Genomic DNA, 22,320 nt, shown 5'->3' on the forward strand with positions numbered 1-22,320 from the left:
GATGCTACCATAGAACAAAGGATTAGTTAAAACTTTATTATGTAGTGAGAAATACATTGTGTCTTTTTTCCATCAATTTCGCGTGGCAGTGAAGCTTTTCATCGTTTGAGAACAAATATTTCAATTCTAAGTTGAAGATGAGGTGAAGATAATGTATATGACAATAGAATGCCATATTCCTCGTCGTTATCATGCCTGATATAAAAGCATATTTGAATCCTCAGGGAAATTTATTAAAGATATAAGTTTCCCTATAAAGAACATGATATACTCTCTCTAGGTAATGGGCTAAAGGACTTATTATCTGGTAAAACAGGAAGGGATGGAGATAATAACCGAAAACTCAACTGGAACTTTCGACAAAGACTAACCGCATATTTTAATAAAACTTAATAATTTTCGGAACTTTAATCTTTTATCATAATTAGTTAGGTCAGAACTTTATTTGCCCATAATACCCAAACTAGCTCTAACATCCCGGTGGGGTAGGATAAAAAGTGAAAACTTACCACATCTATTATTTGCATTAGCGTTATTCCGAAACTTAGTTGGAGCGGATCTGACTCGTTAGCAACTGGGCGTTCTAGCACGTTGTAAGTATCAAGTAGTTTATGCAGAAGCTTTTTTTCGTAATAGCCAGCCCAAGATTCTGAAACACAAGGAAACATTCATTACATATAAACGTTTAGCACTAAATTGTGTCGCCATGCATCAATGTTAGATTGCCGAGTTTGATAACCCGATAAACTTAACAACCCATTACTCGAAGATTAAGTCAATTGCATTAAACTTGCTGAGAGGAAACTTAGTTCGAATAGTCATTGACCGAAAACCATCAAGCGACAAATTTACCAAGAATTATAGCCAACCGAAACCTGTTTAGGAAAGATTTATTTAATACTAGAAATCTCTTAAAACTTTCTTCAAGCACCCCTGTACAGGGTGTACGTTTTTGGAGCTTAGCCGTGGGGATCTCGGTAACCGTGAAAGATACGAGGTCGGTTAAATCGCGGCAAAGTTGTACAATTTGGAGTCCAAGAATATGTCATTTTAAAATATTAAAAATTCCGATGACTGCTCGAGATTTTCAGAAAAAATTGCAGTTTTTGAGGAAAAATGTTGAATTCCGAATTGGGTAATTTTCCCTCAGTACAACCGACTTCGTATCTTTTATGGTTGGCGAGGTTTGGAAACGGATACCCTGCATACTTCAGTTCTTACGTGAAATTTTTCTTGTGTAAATTAATCTGGGAATTTTGTAGAAATAGACATCTGGTGTGTGTGTGTGTGTGTGTGTGTGATAAATTGATGAACCTGAATTTGAGATATTAACGTTGGAATCGTTGAGCTCCTTCAATTTATTGCGTAAAACATTGAAAATTCATAAAAGAATGCTGAGTTAAAGTTATGAATTTGAGTGAAATTGAGCAGTGAGAACTGGTGGCCAAAAACCTGAAAGCCGCGTAAAAAATGCTATTTTTAATTTTGATCTTTAAACTTAAGTATTTTGCTTTGTTTATGTTCTATGTCGTTAAAGATATCGTTCAAGCTGCACCCAACTATAAAATCAAGAAATATTAAAAAAATCTTCGAGTACGAAAAGGAAAAGCGATAAGAAATAGACGGAAAAAATTGCTCTAAATTGAAAAACACATAAAATTCTTACTAAGAACTCTCTATTATAATATGCTTTGACGTCAAATCCATGGAATTGGTTAGAAGTCAAACGGGAAATTATTCAAAATAACTTTTCTGTTATTATAAGAAAGTACGTTCAATCACTCTCCGAAATCGACATTTATCGGTTTAGTAATGTGCAGGGTGTTCAATAATTTTCATCTGTAGTTCTTCAGACCTGAATGCAAATATAAGCAACTCTTTGCCCTCAAACCCGATTGAAGGCAGTAACTACATATTTAATACATAGATTAATCCTCTTATATCCCCGAAGATGCTGATCGAATAATGGGAGTGTTTCCAAGAATCTTGACTTCCTGTTTCGTGATACTTTAATGGAATCCGCAATTGGAATAGTTTCGGCGGTTGCCGGAATAAAACTTTTATTTATACCCGGTTAAATTCTGCCGAGCTCCAAACGAGAGTATATTGTTGAGTAGAGTTCCGGCGCAGTCTGATACGATGTAATGTACTGAAAAAGTTTGATTAGTCCTGGGGATAAATGCTCTTTATCTTAAGTCTTATTTCATGCAACTAAATTTATTTGTTTAGAGTTATACCACCCAATTCATCATATACCGAATTACTAGCAGTACAATAACATGTTAAACATATGCTCTTGGACATAAAAAACCGCACGACATAAATATTATTCAATTTCAATCTTACGTAGTATTTTAAATTTTATATTTGAACACCCTGTGGAAGGATCTGACGCCACTATGAGACATGTTTGAATGCAATTGTAAAACTTTTTGTTTCCTCAACATTCCTTTTTTTGATCCATAACATACCCATTGTGAAAAGAATTACAATTATTTTGAAAAAATGATGCGGTTTACCAAAAAACTAATATATCAAAACATGTTAAACAAATATGTATCAAAAAATATAATATTTTAATTAATAAAAATTAGTTGTCAGGAATTACCTGGAAGATGCCGAGGTTAAATTGGCCTTTTCCTAGCCCTGTTCTATACCCAACTGAACACGTAAGGGACATACGTATTCACAACAGAGAACTGGAAACCATTGCAGACCTTCGAGTAGCTTTTCTTGAAGAGTGGGAAAATATTCCGCAAAGACTAATTGCCAATTGTGTTCTAGGATTACCTCACAGGCTGCTATCATTAGAGCACGAGGTGGAAATACACGCAGTTAGTGTTTATCTTTAACTTGGATATTCATTTATGTTGTTTATTATTATTTATGTGTTTAACAAGTTATGATTTTTTCTCCAAATCTCACTTTTATTGTTAAAAAAAATTGTAATGCCTTTGCGAGTGGATGTATTGTTATGAATCAAAAAAGGGAATATTAAGGAAACACAGAGCTTCACAATTGCGTACAAAGATCTCATAGTGCCGTCAGATTCTTTCACAGGGCGTTCAGGAGAATCAGTCAAAAAGCACCTCTTGGCTTCACTTTATATGACAAAACATTACAACTTTTGACGGAATTAGTATCCAGTAATGACTAAAATAAACACGAATATAATTCGTCAAACAGAAATTTAAAATCCGATAGTTTAGTTAATGTTAAATATTTTCTAGAGTTTCAAATGCTTAAACTTCTTTTCTCATTGATATAAAAGTTCGAATGCTGTTCTTTAATTATTAACAATAATCATTCCAAATTCAATATCTGAATCTTTGACGATGTGCGAGTTGCCCTTGCAATTGCAATGCTAAATAATATAAGAGCCTTCGCTCTCTCATGCTGAAACATGCCTACGCAAGTGTGAATTAAATATCAGCCCATTCGACAGTCCAATATGATGGCGTTTCGTAGCACTTTGAACATTTGCGGCACAATATTATCATTTGGTTATAAAACTGGCAAAGTTCTTTCAATAGCTCTGGATCGATAATACTCAGCACTATTGTCGAGAGAATAATGACTGAAAAGTGCAATATCGCATAAAATTTTGAAAGCAACCTTAAAAGTAAGCGCATCCTAGTAAGGTTGCAGGGCAAGAAAACGGCTATCGAGACCTACCGCGCTAAAGGGCAAGAATAAAATATGAGAAAACTTCTGGGAAGTTGAACAAAAGTTTTTGGGTCTTTTTAGGTGTATTGAAACTCGATTACCGGTCCTGCCACTATATTTTGTGAGCGAACTACACAAAATCACTTTTGAATTAGGTACATCAAACCCAGCGTTTAAAAAACTGCACGAATTTGCATTGTACAAGTAATACAAAACTGTGTATAAAGAATATTTCACTAAGCTAGAAAAAATCACATAGGTTGGAGTGTAATGAATAAAAAATTTAGTATTTTCGCCCATGACATAAATATGCGTAAATAATGAAATCCTCGATAACTCCCGTTCGGTTTGCTGATAGGCTAAACTTGAAATTTTATTTCAAAAGATAAATAATTTTTACAAGGGAATGAAAACTGGTAAATGCGAAGCTTTGATGTATCATTAGGGCGTATTTACGCCAATGTATGCTTATGTAGGTAATAATTTATAGTCTGTGCAAGAAAGGGAAGCTGAGCATGTGGATTATGTAAACGGTAAGATGTGATTAAATAAAGAAAAATTGTATGATCCAGAGAAATATCGCAAATTATCTTAGAATTTTCAAATTTTCATTCCACCCTAAAGGTTTTTTTCTAAGGTGTAAGTGTCAAATTTACATTTTCACTTTAATCCACACGAAGGGTTGTCAAGCACATTGTATTATCCTTAAGTTGACACAGGTTTTTTAAAACTATTATCAACTATTCCTTTTAATACCACTCTACATTAATGTTTACCAGTTTTAAAAGATTCTACTTGTTGCAAAATTTGTGAATGACAATTATCAGAAAATCCTGCCTAAATTTTATGCGAAGAACTCTCAGATTGCTGACAAAGTTTTGAGGATATTTACGAATACCTGAACAACTTGAGTAGTTTCCATTTAAATTAATTGGTTTGGATTGTACGTGGACTCTAGATACTTCTTTTGAGGCAATTGAAAATGCACTATAGGAAAGATTCACTGTGAACATAATTTTGCCAATATTTGGGTACTAAGGTAATCGCAAAAATAAAAATCGAGGTGACAACCACATCTCAGAAACTTACAGAGATATTGTATTTCAAACACGTTTGTGAAATTTTTGAAGCTAAACATTCCTATTTTAAACCTACAGTATCCAAGGAAACTAATACAAAATATTTTATTTTGGATGCGGCACTGGTATGAGTGAATTTGGAAAGAATTTTCAGATAATCATGAAATCCTTTCAGTCATTATTTTTTTTTATTGTTTTAGGGTGTTTCGATTAAATGATAAACCCTTTTGTTCCCGGCTTTCTAAAATGGCTTTATGCGTCGGTGATTTCAATCCAATCTATATTGGCTCAAATATTTAATTAAAAGATTAGATCGATGTATGAGTAGCGTCAATGGCATTCGAAACAAATTTAAAAAAGAAGGTTTAAATGAGCAGCTAATCGCATAAACTAAAAAGTATAGCTGAATGATCCCCTCACCATAAATCTAATCATATCCGGTTCTCTAAACCGTAACGCAAAATGTCATTTAACACGCACAGTAACGCCCGTTGAATGGCGCCCGACTATTTCAAGCTTCAAGTTTCATGTCCTTTAGCATCGTATAACATTTTACTTTATCGAAAACACACCCAGCAAATCATTGATTTTAGTTTTATCTGGTGTACTATTTGTTATAATCCTGCAAAACTATGGGACAAAATAAGTAAAATTAATCACCGCCGCTCTATACAAAAACCCGTTATTTATGGCTCGCGATATGATATTTGATTCGGCTGCATACATTGACGTGTGAAATAGTCATAGATCAGAAATTTCAGGCCCTAGGTGACACTAAATACACTTATCATTGTTTGCCATGTCACGGAACAATGCATTTCAATGCTGAATGTAGCGGTTTTTGTCAAACAATATCTAAACAAAGATCTGAAAAGGAAAGCTCTAAAGGTTTCTCTTTTCCAGACCTATGCATATAGATTCAACATTAGGTAGGTTCTCCATTATTTGAAGCCTCTAGGGAAAAATTAAGCTCGGCCCAAGCAAAGAGGTCTTTAAAAATCAGCATTTCCCACAATTATTGAAATTGTAGAGAAATTTAAAAGTATTTCCAGTATAAATAATGAGTTTTCCAATTAAAAAAGTATTATGGTCTATATACCCGCCTTTGAACAATTCCACTCAATTTAACAACACCAAATAGAGAATACGTTAATCCTGAAGCTCTGTGCATTGCAACATGTAAATCCCCGAATGTGGTTAATTATCAAAAACCAATTCTCTTTGTCAGTGTCGCTTTCGAATAATTATTTCTGTTTTGCAGCACCACGTTTTTCCCTAGAAATGTCCTAACTCGAAACACAATATGTCGACATACAAAACAGACACTTTAGTTTGATAATACAGAATTATTACTACATATTTACACATTGCGGGAGGGCAATTACGCTAATTACCAATAAAAGGTTTTATTAAATCATATACCTCTTGGTGGTTTAATTATAATTAGTACCGGGTTTCTGTTGGAAATATTTATAATTTGTTTACGATTATTAATACTGCATTAATGGAAGGGGGGGGGGGGGGTTAAATCCAGTGAAGAGAATGATTGAAAAATTAATAACGTTTTTAAAGACATATTTATTGGAGGTTGAATATCATTAGAATGAGATGAAAGATAGATTGATTTCGAATCATTAATGTATCCTTCAAAGCTTCGAGTGTTAGGGACTCTAAGTTATTGGTTTTTTTGTTTCTATTTATTTTTTATTGTTGTTAATGTTAGGTTTAATGTATACTGTCATTTATTCCCTTAAGTTGCGCCTATGTACTGCGATACTTATTCGGAGAATACCATCTGGGTGCCAGACCACATGGCCCATCAGGCCAAAGCTAAGGATACGCTTTGGTTGGGGAATGTGCTACTAGTCGAAGAAGCTTTCTCTATAGGGACTATTGCTTTGATGGTCAATTTGTTGGACCCGCAATATTCCCAGAAAAGCGATTAGTATAGATATTCCCCAGATGGCCACGAGTTATGGGATTCGTTGTAGCCATAGCTTATAATGGTTCTTGGTGGTGGTGCGCCCCTGGTTGGAATTCTTCGGGGTTAGTACTTAAGGGATAATCGGAGCAATTTTCACTCTTTTTTTCTGCTCTTCCTGTGGTCTTGTCGGGGAAAGCTACGTCGGTGACGGGATGTGATCCGCATCATATCGTGTACCCGCCCAATAAGCATTCTCCCTATTCTTCGTTACTTAGACCAAGATTCTTACATTCTTTTGAGATAAGTGCATAGTTAATACAGTCCATTTTTACATAAAACAAATTGTCTTTGTCGTGTTTCATTTATCGAAGGAACACCCTTAACATCGAGTATTAATTAAAAATTTACAGAATTATTTATAAAAGAGATTTCTTTATGTTTAGCAAATAATTCCCTTAGTTAAATATCAGGAAATTGACATTTTTAGAATTCAACGGAAGAATTGCTGAAATTTACGAATCTGTAACTTTCATTTGGCCCTTCTGAAGATTAATGGAACCTATTAAGAAATATTACTGTTTCATGTCTTTATGAACCTAGATTTTAACCCCTTCGAGTTTACTGCCGAATTTTCGATCCTGGATTAAATCCTTTAAAGTTTATTTCACTTCTCTGAAAAATGTATTAACAGTGTTTTGTCGCTCTATTTCCGAAATTAGAGAAAACATTACAAGCCTATTCATGCAGATTAATCGATTTATGTCGACTAATTTGGACCCTATATACAAAGTGTTTAATAAACATATCGACAAACTTTCACGGGATCCAGAACTCACAGAAAAAAATTTTTAGATCGAATAAAGTTTCGTTTGAAATCGTTTCGTTTTCTAGATACAGAGTGCTTAATTTCTTATATTTTAAAATAATTTTTTAATTTCTTAATAACGGTTTGGGATGAGGATATGAAATCAGAGACGTATTGTGACGGGATAAATGTTGCTATTCTTGACTAGACAGAATACTTCCACTTACACCACTGGCTGCCCTGTGGCTATTCAATAGGATGTTTTTAACGAAAAAATTAGTACGTCACTAACTTCTTTTAATACTAATATATTTTTTTACTATCCCATCAATTTGCAATAAAAAAATCTTTTTAGTGTTTTGTTGCTTAAATGTTCGTTTTCAAGATAAAAAATAATTTCTCATTCGTGTGTTTACCAAGAAACCGGTATAGGTTTCCAAGTGTGTGTTTTTTTAAATTCTTTAGGAGAAATGAATTTTATTTTATTTTAGTAGAGATAGAGGATATGTAGATCAACATCTATGAAACATACCTGTGTGGGTGGAAATATTCTGCTGGCTACAGAACATGCACATATATCCCGCCTTAACGTGTCTTCAATTTCATGTCCTTATCCCAAATCATTTTTGAAATATTGAAAAAGCATGAATCAAACACTCTGTATTTTGGAAACGAAGCAATTTCGGATCTAACTTCATTCGATCTAAACTTTTGTTTTCATGAGCTCTATATCCCCTGAAAGTTTATCGGTATGTTTATAAGACACCCCGTATTTACACTTGATCAACTCGGGCTTCTGAAAGGTTTTAAAGTACATTTAATTCTACGACATTAGGTACTAAAGCGATTCCCGATCGCCGATACTAAATGAAATATTACAACCTCGTTTGGGCGAATGAGATTAGATAATTTCGAAGTTCTTTAATAGCTCTTTTTCCTAATTTTGTCTGATTTGGACCCGATGTCAAGCTGGATAGTACATTTTCATGTGTGCATTATAAAAATAAATACACCTACACCAAAATGGGATAAAAAAATGTATGCGCACTTAAGCAGCAAAGTGAAGCTAAGATTGATATATTCAATACATCGATCAATTACAAACCTCCTACTCGCGAAAGAAATTCCACTTAAAATTACAGAGAAATACAATTTAGAAACATTGCTCTAAGTTAATCAATCAGCAGGCTATAATAAACGTCTTGACAAGCTTATGTGTCATGTTGAAAAGAGAAGAGGGATAAAGCAGTAAGAACACTCTATCGAGTACAAAGGAAATTGGCAATAACCTGGTTTCTTGTAGATCTCCCAACCAACACGAAAATATGGATTTATTAGAGCAAACACAAAACCTCCGAAAAGTAATTCGGTAATAGGCTGGAAGATTACACTTTTACGTCATTTTACCGAGAGCTTCCTTCAAGGATTAAATCGAATTATTATAAAAGAATTAATCTGGAAAAGTTTTTTTTTTTTTTTGAAATACCAAAAGTGTGGTTTCGTAATTTTCGAGAGAAAATATACTATATGTGCTCTAAGTTTACTACACCACAGGTGGCATTTAATACTCTTCCGAGGTTGTTTATGAAGCATAATTTTTTTAATTAAGAACTCGCCACTTATTTTTAAACCCTGTAATCGATAGAAGCCAATAAAAGTGTAATGGAGCAAACATTTTATTCTATCGATGTTACACATCGTTTTATGCCCAGTTAGTCAATTTATTGGTCGTAAAAGCAGTGGCTTCAAAATCACCTATATATTTTACTGTTGATTTACAAAGCAATAATATTTGTTATCGGTACATTTCAAGCATCAATTGTTGCAAGTTACCGAGGAATTGTTTTTTTAAGCAAATTTCTAACAAATATTCGTCGAAGCATTGTGGTTAGACTCGCTTGGAAAATATTATCCCAGCCCCAAAATAATTCAGGCCGGGATGCAGTTAATTGGATAGGTAATAGATCTTTATTAAAATGTGCTGATTAAAAATGAAGTCTCTGGTTTAGCCGAGGAGATCCGTTGGATTATATTCTTTTCAGAAGGGCCATAACTAACCACTCATTTTATGAGCACTTTTTTAACTTTGCGATTCAAATTTCGTGAACTAGACCATAGCCCTTAGTGTTGAAACAATGGCATTGTTTCCAGAATAATGGAGCTAAACAAATCAGCCAACCCATAATTGCGAAAATTTTGCAAGAGTGAGTTATACTTATAGTAATAAAACCACTTACGTATCGACGAAAACTGGGCTAGACCACGTTGACCCTCCCAACGTTCCCGCACCCGTTGAAACTTTGAGGGACATCCCTGCTGCAACGGTCAAGTTAAGTTAAATTTTATTATATTTGTTATTACAAACAATATTCGAATCTGGAACAATGTCATTTATCAACTGCGTAAAAGTAGCTAGCACTCGTTTTTTCGTTCATCGTTTCCCAGTTTCATTTATGATGTGTGTGAATATTATCTATGAGTGCCGGGTAAAGTTTATTTGGATTGAAAAATGCGTGTATTGGTGAAAACATTTAAACAAAGAAACAAACTACATTTTGAAATGTGTAGTTCCAGCCCAAAAATCGATGGATCCGGTGATCTATCGCGGAATCAATCTTCAGATCTCATTATGATCTGCGACTTTTTGAATGGGAATCTCTGCTCACTTTTTGTGGTATGTTTTTGCCCTAAGAACAAATACCTTTAGAATTTATAAGGAATTTTCATACTCATTAAGATTTCCAAAAGGTTATTAGCAGCACAAATGTTTTGCCTTGGTATTTTTAACTAACACGGATTTGAAAAGTTTTTTTGGAAGTCTTATGGAATATTTTCCTATTTTCTACAAGTGCCTCATATTTGTTGGAAATTTTGTTCTATGTTATGATCGATTATTATAAAAAAAAGTCGCAGAAGGTGGAAAACGTAGAGCATACATTTTTTTATTTACTCTCAGTTCAGTAATTGCATCCTGAACTATCCGGACGTTAGTCATTTCGCTGCAAGTTGTTAAGAATAATTGCGACATATGAAACTGAAGTGTTTTTGGATCTAATGGCGATTTATTTTAGAAATCATCAACATTAATATTCGTTTTTTCTCGGCAAATAAAATTTACTTCTGAATTCCCTGTTGATATCTGAACGAAAATTTCTCTTCAGCATTTATCGAATAACGCACAGTTTTCGAACAAAAAGGTACTATTAATAAGATTTTTTTGTAGAATTTTTTACAAGACCATGTTCTCCTCGTATAGAACTAAAGAGTTTTTTTTTAACGGAGCGTTTGTGGAATGTGTTTTATTTAAGAAACTAGAAATTACCTTTCGATATACAGGGTGTTTCAGTAACTCTTTTACAACGCGATATACCCGTTATGGTTAGCGATACTCGAAAATATTTTGAAGATAATTTGTTTGAACTCATGAAACGCATTGTGTGGTAGGACTTTAGTGTTTTTACTTCGTGATGTTAGTCAATGTCGACTTCCTTATTTCAAATTGAACATCATGTATATTTTAGCATTTTTAGATTCCACACATTAAAGTGATATAAATACCATATGCGATTTTTGGTTGCAAAGAGCTGAAAAGCATGTCCGCGGAGTGATTAATCATTCTTAATCTTTGCAAGTTTTAATATTCAGTAATAATAATAATTAGAGATATCTTTGTTAGCTTTATAGTTGGTATGACTGGTTTTTGACAAAATAGCTTTTTCAGTAGTCGCAGAGAGTGTAAACGAAATTATAAGCGTACTTTTGAGCTCTATGTAGCCCAAAATCGCATATAGAATTTAAACGCAAGATTTAGGAATACAAAATACTAATAATTATTTAATCATTCTGGTGTATAGAATCTAAAAATGCAAGAAATATACAGAGCGTACCATTTGAAATAAGCAAGTTGACATTGACTTCCGGTATAACCGCAAGTAGTGAAAATAGTAAATTCCCACCACATAATAAGTTTCATCAAACAAAATACTTTGTGTCACAAAACATTTTCCAGTGTCTCTAATGATAACGGACATTTCGCCTTGCAACAGAATTACTGAGACACTCTATGCAGAGCGTAGCTAAAAATTTATCCGTAAACAATAGAAATCACCCTGAATTCTATATGCTTGTATACATGTATTACATATTAAATGTAAATAATAAAGTTACGCTAATATATTTTATCAAATTTATCAAAAGCAAAATTCGCATATTAAAACTAAACATATAAATTTCTCCAGAAAAATCAGGATTTAGCAGGTTCGTTATAGCACGTAATATTCATATGAAAGAAATAAATAATTCATAAAATAAGATAATTTTACGAAAAAAGCTTTTGAATGATACTTATTTTATGAAATATGATTCAAAATAAGATCCACCGTACTTGAGATTTCTGAATTTGAACTTCGAGTTGAAAAGTAAATTAATGAACCATAGAACAGATTTCGTCTTTAAAGGGGCAAATTCAGAACCTAATGTTTTCTCTTTTCCTCTAGCAATAATATAACAATGTTAAAACGAATGCAGTACATAAGGATACTTAAAAGGTTTCCCGTGGATTTAATCTGTTCTCAAGCGGAAGATGAAATTTTCTAAAGGTTTCCATGAAAAGATCTAAATTTAGCCTGACATTCAGCTGCAACTGAAAACAGGAAAATATCTCCCAATTGTAAAAAAATAACTGTTATTGGCATCTGAAAAGTCTATTAACCTGAACTGTGTTTGAAAATAGCGTAAGCACTCACTGTTTGAATTTGCAAAGGAAAGCCAACCAAAAGTTTATTAAACTGTTTGTTACTATGGTTTCGATGTTGAATGGCTGCTGAACACAGATTACAGTCGAAAATCCCTCAACTATATAAAATATTTTGCCATTTACGTCAAACATTGCTGTTAAGGTTAATGACATCTGGGAAACAGGTTATCGATTGCGAAATAGCCTTTCAAATAATTGAACATGAACCGGTTAACAGGGTTTCAGTGGTGTGAAGAGAGAAGCGTATAATATATTTTCTGCTTCTATTTTCAGAAGCTTTCATCCTGCACGTCGAGCTTTGCTCCACTTTCATTTATCAGTTGGTTAATGAACGTACATTAGTCTGAGTTCAATTACTTTAAAAACTTACGATTTTCCCATGTGGGTTCTATTGTCTGTGGGCAACTGATAACAAAGGCAAAGCTGCGAACAATTCATTCGCTAATTTGCACGAAATGTTACATTAACCTTACACCAGTATAAATAAATAATAATTAAAAAAAATATTATCATGTTTTGTGATAATACGTTCCGCCTCAATAATGGGAAGATTGATACGTTCGATTAAAGTCAGTAATTTAATTCTTGTATCCAATGTATCTTTAAAACCCGCAATATAAAAATTTATTGTTGTTTCCAATTCGATATATAGTTTAGTGATTTTTCTAAGATGTTTTTACAATGTCGTATTTTAAAGCCCTAAAACCACGGTAATGCCGAGCGCGAATGTGTTTTCACATATTGTTATAGGTGGAAACCTCTAAAAAGAAAATACGAAAAACACCTGTGTTCCATTAAATTTTATATGTGCAAAATGTCAAAAGTTCAAAGTAGCAAAAATTTGCTTTTATCTCTATTCAAGAAGGTGAAAAACTTATTCGGTAGGACTGTACACTACGTTACAACAACTTGGAAGGCTTTATAAAGAAAATTGGATACGAAAAACTTGGGACATGCCAACAGTTTCAATGCTGACGTATTAATTCCAAACTTTTTTCATACATATTTTTAAAAAATATTTGTTTCTCATGGGGAGACTTGTAATATTGTTTATTAATGCTACAACTTACTGCTTTTCACCGTCGTACCAATGAGAATAAAAAACGATGTGGAAGCCTTGGTCCACTGCGACCAACTTTGGTATTCGACATTTTCCTCTAATCAGTCGAGCAAATGGAGGAGATGGTCTCGAATTTTGTTTTAAACAAATGACGAAAACTTCTCCGTTATTTCAAATTTCATGTGAAAAATTTCGATGCATTTTAGGTGTGGGAATTTGAAACATATTTTCAGAAATTTCTTATCGCCACTTTTGTTCGTGAAATTTACCCATCACACCTGGAACGGTTTTTTTTGTATCCTATAATTGATGCAGTATTAATTGGAGGAATGTGAAATAATAAAGTAGCCCTACGGTTTATTAAATCTTTAGCCAGATCAGTGTTGTAATTCGCTTAAAAACTAACCATCCCTCGCGGTTGGGGATCGGACCATTATGGAAACCTTGTTGGTTAATTAAAATTTTGAGGCTTACAGACTGAGAGCGATATCTAAATTACGGTTGCCAAATTATAACTTTCAAAAGTAAGAAAGCAATTAACTTTTGGAAACCGGGTCTGCATAAGAGAACAATAGCCGTTACGGAAATATTAATTACTTTTTAACAAACAGTAATTTATTATTTGAACGAGGCGAACGAGTAACGTTTTCCGCATATTAAAGGGTGCTAGTCTGAAAATATGTCGCCTAAATTAGATACTTATCCATTTTGTATACAGCAGCTTTCACGGGCTTTTTGAAAGAGTCAACCAAGACAATTCGTGAAAGTTTTTAATCTAAATTGAAAAACTTTCCTAGGAATCTATGACACAATTACTTTTTACTTTTGGAAGTTTTTCGCTTGACCTTTTGCTTGCTGGCATTGCTAAAACGAACTAAGTATTTTATCTCGAATTTGATTTCCGTCCCATTTAACTTGTTCGATTAGCTGACGAAAAAATAAAAGTTCTAGTAATAAATTCTTCCGACGTGCTTGCTTAAACGAACGTTTTAATACCTTGAAATTTACTCATACGCCTAAAAATGTCAGTCAAACGATCAACAAAAAAAGGCTTTCTATTGTTGAACTAAATACAAAGAGATGATTTTCCTTCAGCCACATCGAAAATCGATTTTGTACGAAATATTCATATTTTAAAAGTAATTTTCCGTCTGAAAAGAATTATAATCTCCCTGGTTTGTGGACTGTTATGATAAACATAAAAGCACGTCTTTCGCCTGTTACAGCAGAGCGCTGATAATGGAGACACAATTAAAGCAGGTCCGCATTCGCGGAGTTTTCGACAATTGCGGACACAGGTAGATTCGTGTAGGTTTTAGATTTAGAAGGTTTTGAAATCGTTAAACCGTAATCTCACCCTTTCCTACCCTTGTTGCCCTAATTCCATTTTGCCATAACATTGGGCTAGTTCGATCAAGCCATTGTGAATGGTTCAATTAAAATGCCGAACAAATTTAGGTCGAGGGAGGAGTGAAATAAATCAAACGCAAACATGCATCGTATAAATAACATGCACCTCTGGACAGTATAATTTTCCATCGAATTAGATAGCTCCCTGCATAAAGCAATTACGTTAGCAGCATTCAGTCTAACAAGTCTCTTTAGGATAAAGCTGATAGATATAGTTTTGCCGGAATTCTGGAAGCCATAAATTCAATATAAATGCTGACGTAATACATAATATTGACATAATTCTAGAACATGCACTCGTTTTTAAGCGTAACTGAGTATGTCTCGACACTTGCATTAGAAGCAGGATTTGAATACATTTAAGGATTACGTTTTAATGGAATATTATGCAGAGTTCGTGAATGTGAATAAAAGACCGAGTGATAAAATGCTCTAGTCATCTTATATCGGGAGACGCTTTCGGCTATCCGGAGGAATAAATACCTAGGCCGAGGAATTTTTGCTTTAATTAATCAAGGAGCCTCTCCCCTACTGAAAGCATAATAAAATTCCTAATATGCACCTACATCCGCGTTCAAAGCCAGGCAAAATACCAAAACACACATTTTCAATTAAAAAGGCGTGTGAATCTTTTTCACCCCTTTTTATCCACCGACGAATGGCGTAAAAACGCCTCGGGAAACAATAAGAACATGAAAGGCGAGAGGTATCAAAATCAAAATTGTATTATGGAAAATAAATTACAATTTATGGGCCCGGCAGAAAAAATCGAATTAGCTCCCCATTCCGGGATTCAAGCATAGCCTGAATTATTCTGAAGTATTAACTGCATATTGGCACAGTTTATTATCCATTTCGAATATTATTCAACTTGTTTTCAGTGATTTAATCATGAGAATTTTGAATATTATCTTCGGAATAATTGACGAGAGCAGCTATAATGTTCCCATATTGAAAATTATCATCAGTTTTTCGCCAATTAAATGCAGAAATGGCTTTGGAATTCGGGCGAGTAAATTCAGTTAAAAAAACTTTATAAAAACTGAACGTTCATTGTATTCCACAGACTTGTAAATATGTAACGTACGAAAGGAACGTATCTTATGAGATGTAAATAATCTTTTTAAGTGTACAGAATAAAGCACAAAACAAACCCAATGCACATTAGAATTGCCTTTGGAAATAAAATGCTTTTAGGCTACCACTAAATCTACAGGGTATTCTAGGTTCTTGCAAGAGTTCGTTAAGACGGCAAAAGTAAAAATAATTACTCCCAGGACTAATAACAAAGTGTTCCATAAATTTAACCAAAAAATAATTAATCAAATATGTTTAAAACTGCAAAAATTTAATAAACAATTTTTTTTTATTAAGTAGACTATCATAGACCTGAATTCGTTTCTTTTCATTTAATGTAGCGATAATCTCTTGTGAATCGCAATTTTGTTCGTATATCTCTCATAAGTTTCGGGAGATCCTCAATCTCAATTTTCCAGATATTCCTAAAAATCCTAAGACTCGGTCCATCTTTCAACATGCACCTTTCGTATCGATAATATTAAAAAATGTCCAATGAATATTATGTGATCTAAGCCAGTTCTAGGTTTCACTTTCAAAACAGCAAAACAAATGTTTGTCCAAAAAATAATTTCGTTTTCAGCAAACTGTTTATAAATAAAGTCAGCATGTGGACTAAGGCACTTCCGAATACAGCACCTGTTATCAAATGTTTTTCCTCTTACGTAACCGAAATAAGGCTCTGCTATGCCCTGTGAAAAAATCCGAAAACCAAACTAGAATCTTTATCAGAAAATTTTGTTTTTTTTTACTTCACATTGTCTGGACATTTCTTCATGTTATCCCCAAAATTATTTTATAGTTTTCTGATCTCGTTAAATGCATATTCATTCTTCCTCCATTTATTTCATTCTTAACTTCGAAGCTATGAACTGCTGAAGGAAAAAACATTGGATTAAACCTTTTGATTATAATTTACATTCATTTCGAATCTTAAGAAAAGGCGATTTTAACATGGAAATATCACTAATGTCTTATAAAAATAATGCTGATATTTCACATTCTACGTCTCAATTCCTTCTTCCTCCATTTCCTCCTTCGTTTATTTATTTTTTTTGGCGAACAGTATTCGTTTGGTTTTTGTCTAAGATTCGCTATGGTCTATTTCGAAAACACCTGAAGTCAGAGACTCCATCGCAATTTTAGTCTCGCAACACGATTTTCCTTATTTCTTCAATTGGAGTTTCAGTCTGTTGCAAATGAGAATTGAATGTATTACCGCAATATACTCCATTAGTATTATACTGCGTGTCACGTTCTCACGGTCCCACTACAGGGGTATTCATTTTTATTGCAGTAAAGGCATTTGTTGATTTTGTTTCGTCTTGAATAAACTCATTTCCTTTCCTTATTCCACATCATTTCCTACCTTTGTGTAATGTTTTAATGAGTATTTTCGTGCTCAACTTTTCTTCCTTGCATCCTACAAAGAGTTTAATTTGTAGATTAACATTTTCACCTGAGCTCACAGGTAATCTATGTTGTTATTCGAGCTGTGAACACAAAGCACAATATTATGTTTGTTTTACATTAGACCATGTTGTGCGCTCAAATTACATTAAAGAAGTTTGTTTTCCACCATAAGTACATTTAGAAGGGAATGCTCGCACGTCCCCCAAATTTTCAAAATTAGATTAATATTTCTCGGGTGTTTAGTATATTCTACAAAGGAAGCACTAGATGTCACATATTTCTTTTTGTGAATTAAGATTGAAGTAAGTATATAGTTAGATGTGTTATTTCGGATAGCTGTTTCAGATCGGTCTGCTGCAGCTCATTGAAAACGCCCTCGATGGTCTAATATTGATAGTTTCCTACAGAATTCAGACAATCCTCAGTTTGCATTTGATTAGTTTGCGTTATTTTGAATTGATAGCAAGATATTCGAATTAAACGTGAACGTGCATTTAATTGAATTAATCGATAAATCCCGGGTTGGGAGCATTCCTCCGATTAATATTAACGATAAAGGATAGTTTTAAGAACTAACCCACCGGAATAATTAAAATCGAATTTAATCAATACCAGTTACCTTGAACTTTGTCTGAAGGTTTCCGTTTTAGAGGTGCAGTCCAGATGGAAAAAGGCAACTAACTTTAAGAAATAATTGTATTTCACCGCATCCCAATTAAATTGGAGAAATCTGATGTCGAAACTAACAATCACCGGATGCTGATGATACAATGCTGCAATTAATATCAGAGAGCAAACCAATATTGCTGATCGGCTCTGAACTTTTAATTAAGTACACTTGGAGTTTTCGATATGGAGGCATTATTAGTATTGAGTTTCACGAATATCTCGTAATTTCAATGTAATTATCTCCCTCAAATCTGGCGAATGTGGCACTTATGTCGTAAATAAATGTCTCAAGCCAAACTTAACTTCACGTGAAAAATTCTCCGAGCAGTGCAAATCAAATTTTCAGGAAGCCCCGACTCCAAGATATTCTCACAACTGATAAAAATTACAGGCGTTGGGGTCGTTTGCGCTCCTAACAATGTTTCATTTGAATACCGAGTTGACAAAGCTTTTCGTATAGAAAAAAGGGACTCTTCATTCTTGCAGTATAAATTTTTAACTCTTTTGTCTACGCCATTTTAATTTCAGGGTGCTTTACTTTTTCATTGTTAAGTATTAGTTTTAGCAATTGGTAACAACTGAAAATGGTTTAGGTATTGTTGTCATGATCGGTTTTTGACGATACCACAACGATAACTTAGGGAACTAATTCGTTTGAAGTTTCGAAGTAACCGAGGCAATAAGATGTCATCTGAGAATTCTCGGCTTTAGAGACGAAATCCTTAATTTGAATAGATAACAATAGTTTCTGATTAGCAGCCGCAGGCTTTATGTCGACTTGAGACACTAGAAGAATTCCTAATTCAAAGCAAAATGGAGACAGTTTAATAAGCATTCAACTTGGAAGTATAGCTCCTGTCGTATTGAAATTAATGAATTGCTATTTAGATATTATTTCTGTTTATTTTCTTTATGTTTGTCAATGGCGTTGGTAAAATTTATACGACAGAGTAAAGTTTAGCGTATAAGCTAATTGGATTATTTGCACACGGTTTACTTCGCTTTATGTTAGAAAAGTAACATACATAGAGGACCAAAAGTCCAGCATAAATTCGTTAAACATTGAAGTAAATATTTTTCATAAAAACGCTAGAGCGCATCAAACATTGTTTGCAATTGTGCACTTTTTGACGTCACAGACACATATTCAGGGTTGCCATGGAGTAGATAAATGTATATTCGCATTTTTTCTTGTGGAATCCCATGTATATTATAACGGTTTTGAGTTAGTTGAAAAATTCTGAACATATTTCATGTAACATATCCATGAGTAAGTTCAACAGTTATTGAAATACTTGCACAATATGGCAATTAGAGCGATCTGCTAGATCGCCTTACCTCGCCCTTATGAACTTTTTCTTATGGGGCGATGTGAAACATTGACCGTATTTAAATGACCGCAACAATATGGAAGAATTAAAAAATATAATTACTCACGAAGCTCAACAACTACCTTCACAAATGATAAGAAAAGTTCTTGAGGAATTTGACGTGCGGCTTGCCCACTGTCAGGAAGCCAACGGGGCACAGTTCGAACATTTAATGCATTAGATTATAGTAATTTATATTGTTATTTTTTAAGTGTACGATCTATCATTATTACTATTTTTCGCGATATTTTGGAAACCTGTCGAATTTAGACATGGGTATTTTAAATGAAATATGTTCAGAATTCTCAAAGAACTCAAAAACGTCATAATGTACTATACATGGATTTCCATAAGAAAGAAGTGACAAAGTTCATTTATCTACTACATGGGTAACCCTGTATACATATCTGCTACATCAAAAAATGCATAGTAACACAAGTATACAGCGTCGCTTTATTTGTCAGGAAATTATAGTACGGAGCAATCAGGCCCGCGTTTGCTATACAATTAAGTTAAGGTGATTCGACGTAAAAATTTACTGTCTGAATTTGGTGCTATGAACAATTAATATCTTTCGTAGGAAGCCTAAAGAATGAAATTGATGTTAATTATTTAATAGAACAATTTCCGTGATGAATGGTGGAAGTTTTGGCTGGATAATCAGATTTTAAACTAAGGCAGCAAATGCTACCGAAGCTTAAAAGTTCGTTCCGCCTGAAAAATGGCTCGAAACAGTTTCGAATGGATTGAATGTGTTTAATCAAAACAAAAATTTCCCGTTATACAATTTTTAAAAGTTTCCTTTGATACCGATATAATTTATTAAAAGTTTTTGTTGTCGAGATTCAAGACGAAAGTTTAAAATTGCAAACTCGATTTAAGCACTCATTTCCTATCTCCTGCATTACAAGAAATTAACTGAGACAAATTAAAAAATAATTCAATTTTCAATTTTCGTTCAAATATATTTTTAACAACAAAAGCGAAGATCAGAACATTCTATGCATTTGACCACATCAAATGCTCAATCGATAACCGACATACGATGATGTATCTGAGTTTAAGTTTGAAATTTTTAGCATTTTCGCATAAGTAGGATCCGTCAACATGAAGTATCATACTGCAAAATTCCATTTTGTAATTTTATCTATACCTACTTTAAATTCATTGGACCTACTTCTGCGTAAATGCTAAAAAATACAAATTTCTTCCGGCTGAAAATAAACCTTCTATTCGATATATTTGAGATTTCGATTTTCGAGAAGCCCTTTCGATTGAATGGAAAACTATAATGCACTTAAAATATATCAAAGTAAATAACTTTCAAGTGGATTTGTGGATTCAAGAAATCGTTCTATTTACAGTGCGTTCAATATGTTTGTGAAATAATTCTATTTTTTCTCCGTTCGAGTATTTATTTAATAATACAAACTATCAGCGTGTTTGTTAACCTTTCCGAAGTATTTATAAGTGTTATGTTTCAAAATTCTCTAACGAATTGCAATAGCCTGAAAGTTTCGATCAAATAGCTAAAAAGGAACTAGCGGGTTTTGAGAAAGATTGGAACTTTGAATACTATCTCAGTATTTCATTCGTGGATGAATAATCTTAAAGTTACTCCTAGCTGTAATTGCTACGTAAATTAAATAGTAAGCAAAGTCGCACAGAGAGGAACGTCAAGAGAAGTAAAAATCTGCGAAATTAAATTCTTTTTTTTTTCATTTACCCCTAGGAAAAGGTGAATGCTCTTAATCAGCAAAAAGAAACTAAACACATAAGCGACAAGAAAGTTGACAGAATAAAGGACGTACGTAGGTAAAGAAGCTTAGAGAAAAAGAAGAAAGGGACTAAATTACAATGAAAAGAAATTTAACCACAATACTGTAAAGATTTAGCATATCAATAGGCACCTTTCAAATTTTAACTCATCATATTAACTCTTATAGTTTGCCTTGCATGCCCTTTCAAGTCCCTTAAAGGCCACAACTGCCCGGATGCCACTGACGGAATCTTCTATTATTCAAATTACTTTATTGATGCCGTAATGTCCATTTATGAAAGAAAGTCTCCGCGGAAATGGCAGTGGTTACTTCAACCACTTACAAAACCTTAACAGCAACTGGTATAACTGTCGGGATTCTATCATCAATAAAAAATATTCTTTTTTATTCTATCTTGTGAGGCGATCAATCTAAGCACTGCTATTCAATAAATCTCCGAAAATTCTTTTAAAAAGGCGACTTATTACCGTCAGGGTCCAATTCGAAATCTGTTTATTAAGAAAGATGTCAGAGGAGGGTGGTGAAAAACTAATGGCCATGAGGTTACTGCAAATCCCTCTCATGACCTGTGTCTCTTTGTCAGCACCTTTCGCTGGCGAAGAAGAAAAAGGAATCAATTCTGAGGAGCATTGTGGCTAAACATGCATTAATCTTTCACAGTACAATGCCCAATTACCCGTCTTAAAAAAGGTCATTCTAACACCTACCTTCCCTTAAATTTGGAGAGCCGCATTCGAGAAAGAATTATGATATGCTAAGAGCCACAAAATTCTGCCTGAACTTCTTAATTAAGAAAGATAAAAATTTCATTAAATTGCGCCGTTATGTTATCGCGATGTATAACAGTAAAAGTTATTAAGCATGGCCGCTAGTAGTGTTACAAGCCCAGTTCTGCGTTCCTGAATATTCATCGCGCATGAGCGAATGCTTCGAGCATTGTAATGAGTTCCACTTTCCCTAGTCATTATTTTCATAGTGTTTACCCTGTAAAAACAATGGTCTAGCCGCCAGTTGCAAACGGGGCAAAAATACAACTTTAATGTGGATGGCCGTCATTATGGAATTAGCACTCTATCACGTGCATGTAATTATGGCTCATGCACCTTCCCGGGTGATAATTTCGGTTTTTCCGAAATCATTTTAGAACCTAATTGATTTTGTTATGTAAATTTGAATTGCTAATGACAGAAGAAAAGAAGGTTTGTAACCCGTGTAGGTTAAAAGTTAAGGGACAAAATCTCGGAAGTTTTAATCTGGACTTTCATAATCATGAGGAATCTCAAGAAAATGGTCTTTCAGCATTCGAAGTG

The 22,320-nt window shown here is 33.7% G+C and overlaps 1 protein-coding gene across 1 annotated transcript in view; it reads right to left on the reverse strand.

The window, feature by feature from the left end:
- Positions 1-22,320, reverse strand: part of LOC136350609 (neuronal acetylcholine receptor subunit alpha-7-like) — an 88,753-nt gene that overhangs the window by 39,814 nt on the left and 26,619 nt on the right. Inside the window, exon 2 of the mRNA XM_066302497.1 lies at positions 510-649. Within this exon, the coding sequence (XP_066158594.1) occupies positions 510-649 (140 nt within the window). The remainder of the gene's footprint in view (positions 1-509; positions 650-22,320) is intronic.

This window comes from Euwallacea fornicatus, chromosome 3 (genome assembly GCF_040115645.1).
Source record: "Euwallacea fornicatus isolate EFF26 chromosome 3, ASM4011564v1, whole genome shotgun sequence".
Classification (NCBI taxonomy): domain Eukaryota; kingdom Metazoa; phylum Arthropoda; class Insecta; order Coleoptera; family Curculionidae; genus Euwallacea; species Euwallacea fornicatus.